The 8,755-nt window shown below is 40.8% G+C and overlaps 1 protein-coding gene across 1 annotated transcript in view; it reads left to right on the forward strand.

Moving 5' to 3' along the window:
* Window positions 1–8,755, forward strand: part of mast2 (microtubule associated serine/threonine kinase 2) — a 168,201-nt gene that overhangs the window by 140,758 nt on the left and 18,688 nt on the right. The window contains 8 exon segments of the mRNA XM_034880537.1: window positions 679–811; window positions 1,385–1,452; window positions 2,795–2,898; window positions 3,088–3,296; window positions 3,380–3,518; window positions 5,305–5,437; window positions 6,593–6,758; window positions 8,630–8,731. Coding sequence (XP_034736428.1) covers window positions 679–811; window positions 1,385–1,452; window positions 2,795–2,898; window positions 3,088–3,296; window positions 3,380–3,518; window positions 5,305–5,437; window positions 6,593–6,758; window positions 8,630–8,731 — 1,054 coding nt within the window.

The raw sequence follows: 8,755 nt of genomic DNA on the forward strand, positions 1-8,755 counted from the left end.
AATAAGACGCCCTAAAATTAATGAAAGTAGAGATTTGTACTTGGCAAAGAGCGTTGGGTGGAATCAATCATGTTATTTAGGAGAATTAAAAAGAACATTGATATAGGAAAACACGTCATGCAGACCCGAGGACAAAAAAGTATTTCAGACCAAAACTGACAAAAACTTTGCAGACCACATTTTTAATCACTTTGATTTCGTGGTGATGAGGGAACGCCAGTTAAACGTAGCTCTGCTTTATATCAAACCGTGACTTATTACTAGAAATGAAAATGGCTCTAAGTTTAACATCTTAGAGCTCCAGGGGATGAAAGATTAAAATCCTACTACTCTGTCAGTCTATCAGAATGAAGGACCTGGTTCTCAGGTGTTATGATATTATCACATGGGCCGAACTAGGGCCAATCAGTGACTCGGGACATTAATACATTTTCTCTAAATATTTACCATTCTGCCATTTTACATTCTTAAATCTTGGCTTTTTCCTTTTCCCCTGGTCCCTCATCCTCTCTCCCGTCCCTCAATCCCTCCTCTCTCCCTTCCTTCCTTCATCCCTCCCTCCTCCCTCCATCCCTCCTCCCTTGTTTCCTTCATCCCTCCCTCCTCCCTCCATCCCTCCTCTCTCCCTCCCTTCCTTCATCCCTCCTCCCTCCTCCCTCCTGTCTCCCTCCCCTGCAGGAGTTTGATCCCGAGGAGTTCTACCATTTGTTGGAGGCAGCAGAGGGCCATGCCAAAGAGGGCCAGGGCATCAAGAGCGACATCCCCCGTTACATCATCAGCCAGCTGGGCCTCACCAGGGACCCCCTGGAGGGTAACGCCATGTTTTTCTTAAACACATGACTCCCACAACATGGTTTCAAACGGACTTCTAGCTTCTACAGGAGCAGGAACTTCTGTTTCACAACCTCGTAGCTTTTGGTCAGTCTACCTGGACGGGTTAAGACCAATCCACCAGGGGGGTCCAACTCATTTTAGTTCATCCCTAATTTGATCTCAAGTGGGCCAGCATGGTCCTACCGGAGTCTAGTACATTAACCTGGTCATACCGGACTCTGGTTAATTAGTCTGGACCTACCAGACTCTGGGCGTGTTTTAGGCCGTGGCTATGATGTGATTGATTCGTAGCTTAACGTATATGTCATATAACTATGGGACAAAGGTATATTTAAAACCTAGTGAAGCTAAATTGAATTCTGCTAGCTTTCAGCAGCAGATGGCATCCAGATTGACAGTGAAAGTGTGTAACGTAGAGTGTAAGCCCCTCCCACTGGGTGACGTCACACATGCTCTGTCCGTTCATATTTACAGTCAATGGTTATTGCCCCTTGTGGGACTCATAAAGTTGTTCAATTGAATTGAAGTCCTGGTGTCTGTCTGTCTGTAGAAATGGCCCAGCTGAGTAGCTATGACAGCGGGAACCCAGAAACCCCAGAGACAGATGACTCAGTTGATGTAAGTACGAAATCACATCATTCAACATTTACCAGGTGTCATGTCTGTCAGCGTGAATTTAATAAAACAATCAAAAGAAATTATGCAAGATTGACTTTGTCTTTGCATGGTAACGTTGTTTGTCTTCAAGTCTGGGTGCTCTTGTGTCTAAGTGATGATGGGAACAACAATCTTTAAAACTGGTCCAGTATTTAGTAAGACCGCTGGCCGAAACAAGCTGCAATGTAAGGTTAATGGGAAATGTTGCACCGTTCCGCTGACCGGCTCACATTATTATTCTAAGTGTCTGACAACATTATGGAAAGGATTCCTCCAGAGATAGAACTTTTTGTTTAGGAGTAAAATCCTTTTTGTTTAACAGAAACTTTGAAAAATCAGCATCACCAATCGCACCAGACTCCATTTAAATAAGCATTGATTTTATTATTGTAAAACAAACTTTATTTAATATGATATGATATGCTGCTCTATACACGCTAAAAGTAGTGATTATTTACATGGAGTCTGGTGGAGAAATGCTGCTCTATACACGCTAAAAGTAGTGATTATTTACATGGAGTCTGGTGGAGAAATGCTGCTCTATACACGCTAAAAGTAGTGATTATTTACATGGAGTCTGGTGGAGATATGCTGCTCTATACACGCTAAAAGTAGTGATTATTTACATGGAGTCTGGTGGAGATATGCTGCTCTATACACGCTAAAAGTAGTGATTATTTACATGGAGTCTGGTGGAGAAATGCTGCTCTATACACGCTAAAAGTAGTGATTATTTACATGGAGTCTGGTGGAGATATGCTGCTCTATACACACTAAAAGTAGTGATTATTTACATGGAGTCTGGTGGAGATATGCTGCTCTATACACGCTAAAAGTAGTGATTATTTACATGGAGTCTGGTGTGTTTGGCGATGACGATTTTAGGGCTGTTTCATGTAAAACAAAAAGGATCTTACTTCTTAACAGAAAGGTCCATCTCTGTAGGGATCCTTTCCATAATGTTGTCAGATACTTCTATAATAATAATCTGAGCCTGTCAGCAGCAGAAACAGAACTTTTAGTGGACTCACACTGACGGGGATCATGTGCCTGACTGCATTGCAGCCCGGTTCGCGGCTCTCGTTGAATACTGGATCAATCTCAAGGATTGTTGTTGACATAAGTCACTTGCACAGCAATGCATGGGAAACAGAGTCAAACAGCATAAAAACAAACAATAACACTCTTTAATTAACATTCACTTTGTTCTTTTGGAAATGTGAATAACCACAAAGGAAGAGTTTTAGTCACATAAATACATGGTTGATGATCAACATGCTCATGTATCTCTGGTGTGTTTCAGGGTCGAAGCACCACGGTCCCAGCACCTCCTCCACAGCCTAAAACCAAAGCCCCTCGAGAGGAAGACTTTGAAAACATCAAGCTGATCAGTAACGGAGCCTACGGGTCAGACAGCATGAGGATTTTGCACAATGATGATCATTGATTTAAGTTTAAAGGAAGATATTTAACTGCGTGATATGTGAGCTATATGTTACGACTAAAACCTCCACATGGCTGTCTGTCTGTCTGTCTGTCTGTCTGTCTGTCTGTCTGTCTGTCTGTCTGTCTGTCTGTCTGTCTCTCCCTGCACAGCGCTGTGTTTCTGGTGCGTCACAAGGAGACCCGGCAGCGTTTCGCCATGAAGAAGATCAACAAGCAGAACCTGATCCTGAGGAACCAGATCCAGCAGGCCTTCGTGGAGCGAGACATCCTGACGTTCGCCGAGAACCCGTTTGTCGTCTCCATGTTCTGCTCCTTCGAGACCAGGCGGCACCTCTGCATGGTGATGGAGTACGTGGAGGGTAAGACAGATACCGCTATAGTCAAAGTTAATGATACCGGTAGTGGTCTCTTAGTGTTTAATGGACTGCGTGCCCCCCTGCAGGAGGAGACTGCGCCACGCTGCTGAAGAATATCGGAGCCCTGCCGGTCGATATGGCTCAGATGTACTTCGCAGAGACCGTCCTCGCGTTGGAATATCTCCACAATTATGGCATCGTACACAGAGACCTCAAACCAGACAAGTAAGACACACACACACACACACACACACACACACACACACTTAAATACGTACCATTATTTTAGATCTACCACATTAATCAAATGAAAATGGTTATAGTTATCCATCTTTACAAATATGAGGTTTAAGATTTTTACTGTTGTTGTCAGGCAGGAACCTTGATGTCCAAGGTGGCTTTTCAGGAAATTGAAAACTCTAACATCTAAATTTTAGGCTTTAAACAGTCTTAAATTTGTCTTTTAAATTTAACTCTTAAAGCGATTTTCTGTCGATTTTTTGCCTTTCTGTCCCCCCCCCCCCCCCCGTAAGCCAGGATTTAAACAACCTAAATAAGCCATGATTCCTTATAAACCAAGATATAAGTATCTGTTGTAATAGTCGCCCTAATGAGGGATTCAAAGACTGTCGGACCATGACCACGCACCGCTACGCCCCTCCACTCCTGTGGTGTTGTAGTTCTTTCTTTTGTAGTCCGGATATAATTTGCTGTGTTACAACTACAAATGAGACCAATATGCAACTTATATTGCAGCCAATCTTTACACCGGTCCTACAAGATAGACAGACAGACAGACAGATAGATAGAGAGATAGATAGAGAGATAGATAGAGAGATAGAGAGATAGATAGAAAGATAGATAGAAAGATAGATAGAAAGATAGAAAGATACATACGTAGATAGATAGATAGAAAGATAGATAGATAGATAGATACATACGTAGATAGATAGATAGATAGATACATAGAAAGATAGAAAGATACATACGTAGATAGATAGATAGATAGAAAGATAGATAGATAGATAGATACATACATACGTAGATAGATAGATAGATAGATAGATAGATAGATAGATAGATCTAGATACATACGTAGATAGATAGATAGATAGATAGATAGATAGATAGATCTAGATACATACGTAGATAGATAGATAGATAGATAGATAGATAGATAGATACATACGTAGATAGATAGATAGATAGATACGTAGATAGATAGATAGATAGATTGATAGATAGATAGATACATACGTAGATAGATAGATAGATAGATTGATAGATAGATAGATACATACGTAGATAGATAGATAGATACATACGTAGATAGATAGATAGATAGATAGATAGATAGATAGATAGATAGATAGATAGATAGATACATACGTAGATAGATAGATAGATTGATAGATAGATAGATAGATACGTAGATGGATAGATAGCACACGTGCATCAGTCAACACAACACAGAATATAAATACAAATGAAATACTAGGATAAAATATACATACATACAATAGACATGAAATAATAATAATAGGAATTAAATATAAGAACAAATATTTGAATGAGATGAGGAAATCTGAATTGTTTTCGGACTCTGACATCTGACTTTTTTCATTGTTTTGATGTCTTGACATACAGTAGGTCCTTAATTTCATTGATAATGGTCTAAAAAAGGTCTTGAAAATTCTTTAATTTGACTTGATGAAACCTGCAGAAACCCTGACTGTACTGAGTAATTTCCCTTCGACAGAGGCAGACGAAGTCGCCTCGTCAGTGTTGAAATGTTAGTTAAAACCCACATTCGACGTAAAGGGTGACCAATAGAATTAAAAAAAGTAATAAAAGTGTCGAAATATGCGTTTAGGGTTACAAGGTGTCCGCCCGACAGCGAGAATATTTAGAAGGATGATTGCAGAAGAAAAATTTAGTTTCTCTTTGTTTGCTTAGAAATGACAATGTAGGCACCTTTAACCTTTTTTTTTTTTTATATTCTCTCCTGCAGTCTTCTCATCACTTCCATGGGACACATTAAGCTCACTGACTTCGGTCTCTCAAAGATCGGTTTGATGAGTTTGACCACGAACCTCTACGAGGGACACATAGAGAAAGACACCAGAGAGTTCCTCGATAAACAGGTGCCAGCTCACAGCTTTCCCTTCTTCTTTTTGTCCCGTTTGGGGCCCAAAATGATGACATTTGCAACAACATTGTGCCATATAATTTGTCATTTTGCAATGAAAGTGATAATACTGTAACATTGAGTCGAACACTAATTGCAATCAATCAATTAAACTTTATTGTCCCACACTTTTCTTGAACTACGACACACAACTTTAGCTGCACAGGCAATAAAGCTCAATAAATATACACAATAAAAACAACAATTCACATGTAAATCAAAGCCACAGGCCGCGTAAATCGCACACTACATAAACCGAACACCATGACACTATTGCACAAACCATACTGCCTCAAGAAGCATTATTATAACTTAGCATTTTAAGTTATTTGTGAGGTTTTCAGTCTTCCCCATTACCTTCATGGCAGCTGTTTTAACCCTCATGTTGTCCTCGGGTCAAATTGTCCCATTTTTCTATATCAGTGTTGTTTTTAATTCCCCAAAATAACATGATTGATTCCACCCAACGCTCTTTGGCAAGTACACATCTCTACTTTCATTCATTTTTGGGCGTCTTATTCAATTTTACAGCATTTAAAAACAAATTGAAGTGTTTTTTTTAAATAGTATTGAGTAAAAGTTGACATATTCCAGTCTGTGATTATCATCAACATCCGTTCCTTTAATTTTAGTCTCAATAATTCCTAATTTCTGCTTTTCTAACTCAAACATTAGGTAGAATTTCCTAAAAATAAGGTTTATCGACCATAAATTCCAAAAATAACTGTAAAACTGAAGTTACTAAGTCAGTGTTCCGGGGTGTTGGACATTAAAAAAAGCGTCTAAAGTGTTGAAAAAAGGTTAAAAACATCAATAAAATGCATCAACAAAAGTGTTGATTTTCAATTTTGACGGGAAGACAACACGAGGGTTAAAGAAGTCATTTATAGTCATAAAATGTCCAAAGGCATTGTATGTAGCTGCTAGCCTGTGCAGCTCTGTAACCTTTCCCTCTTGTTATGATTGTGTAAAAGTGGACCGGATTCTTCCTGTTACACAGTTTTTCTGCAGAAACATTGCAAAATCATATGAAAATCGCGAGGATCGGTTGAATTAGCATCCCTTTTTTTCAAGTCCTGAGCTGATTTTCTGTGCGTTGATGCCTCTTCAGGTGTGCGGCACTCCAGAGTACATCGCCCCCGAGGTGATCCTGCGTCAGGGCTACGGGAAGCCGGTGGACTGGTGGGCCATGGGGGTCATCCTGTATGAGTTCCTGGTGGGCTGCGCTCCCTTCTTCGGAGACACGCCAGAGGAGCTGTTTGGTCAGGTCATCAGTGGTGAGTACCAACGGGACCTTTCGTGTTCCGTTTAGACCACATGTGTCAAATCTGGCCCCCATATCAATTTAGATTCACAATACATTTCAGCCCATCTAGTTTTTGGGGCCTTTTTTTCAGAATTTTTGCATTTTCGTCATCTATGCGAGACCTGCAATAATACAGTCAAAGATATTTGAATTTTTCAGTGACATAAAAGCATTTAACTCGAAATGTTTGGCCCTGGATGTGGTCCTCATTTTCCACGGTGGCCCTTAGGAAAGCTCGATTTGACACCCCTGGTTTAGACTATTTACTCAGTAGCATCACCAGTAGAGACACCAAGGCCCGGTCACAACCGAAAATAAGAGAGAACTCAATGGAATAAAAAGAATTTAATACTGTATAATGACGATAAAGGCCTTCTATGAAAGTACTTCCAAACATCATTTTTTTTTGGGCTTTTGAGTTCCATTTTCACGTTCTCACGGCCTACTGCATTGAAGGGTCCACCTGCTGTATATAAAAACCTTCCCGTGATCTACTGTGGTGTCATAATGTCGTCAAAAAGCCCAATATTCAGCCAAATCCGAATCCTGGATTCGGTGCATCCCTTGTTAATAGAAAAACTTCATCCACTTTAAAGCCAGAACATATTTCTTTCTCCAGAAAAGTATCCTCTGACCCGCCTGAGTTTTATGGACTTTACTTCAAGTCCCTCTGTGCTTTTGTATAGAAAACAAAGTATTCTCACAACATGGATCAAACCCTGGAAAGATGGATGTTGTGTGTCTGTGTTTTGTTGTGAATGTTTCATGTTGGAGCCCGAGGGCTCGCATGCTGACTCCATCAAACCATCAGATAGAGATGTTTCCGTGCAGCAGAGAAGAACAGGCATCGACTGACTGGGTATAAAATCCATTGTGATTCCTCCTCTGCGTTGATTTCTCCTTTAAATTGCGTTTGATGAAAGGGCGAGTCGATGGTCCTGAACCTGCATCGATCCCTGCGTGTTTCAGTCTCTCCGTATCGATGCACGCTGGCGATCAGGAACCGAAGGCCTCCTTGTGTATTAGTGTGTCTTCTGTCTGCCGGATGTTTGTCAGTGAGGAGCATCGGGCGGGGCAGGACTCTGGGGGGTCCCATCTGTGGAGCTCATGCAGGAACATTAAACAGGAAGTGCTAAGACCAGCTGTAGTAGGGTTAATTTACACGGAGAAACAACATGTTAGTGTGAAGATGGGCGCGTGTTAATAAAGAAAAAAACATCCGGGATTGCTAAAATAGCGTAGCAGCTACTAGAATAGTGTAATTATTACTGTCTTTTTGTTTTTTGTCACCTCAGACTCAATTAAAGCTATAACACTGTGTTTACTACCTCAGTCAACATTTTCATCATGAGTTTATGGTCTCACTTGCTAATTTTAAGTCTTCTGCAACACAGAATTATGTTAATTCTTTGAATTAAGGTCTTAAGGTTAGAATGCTTATGATTTTTAACTGTTTTTACTTGTGTTTTATCTGTTTAACTGATTTTGTGTAAAGCACTTTGAATTGCCCTGTTGCTGAAATGTGCTCTACAGATAAAGCTGCCTTGCCTTGCCTTATTGGTTTTAAAATCAGCAATAAAGCCTGGGGTGTTTTAGGGCCTGGCTATGATGTGATTGCCAGTGAAAGAGTGTAACGTAACGTAGAGTGTAAGGGTTTCCTCTCCCGCTCCCTCTCGCCTAAAATCATCACATCCCCAACCAGGATAGGTTGGGGATGACTCATAGCAGATCTCCACGAACCAACGTGTGACGTCACACATGCTCTCATCGTTAATATCACAGTCAACGGTTCTTATCGGGAAGACATCAGAGATCCACATGTTTCCACTGTGTCTGTGTTAGATGAGATCATCTGGCCGGAGGAGGACGAAGCTCTGCCTCAGGAGGCTCAGGACCTCATCACCAAACTGCTGCGACAAAATCCTCTGGAGAGACTGGGCACAGGTAACACACACACACACACACACA

Source organism: Etheostoma cragini, chromosome 9 (genome assembly GCF_013103735.1).
Source record: "Etheostoma cragini isolate CJK2018 chromosome 9, CSU_Ecrag_1.0, whole genome shotgun sequence".
Classification (NCBI taxonomy): Eukaryota; Metazoa; Chordata; class Actinopteri; order Perciformes; family Percidae; genus Etheostoma; species Etheostoma cragini.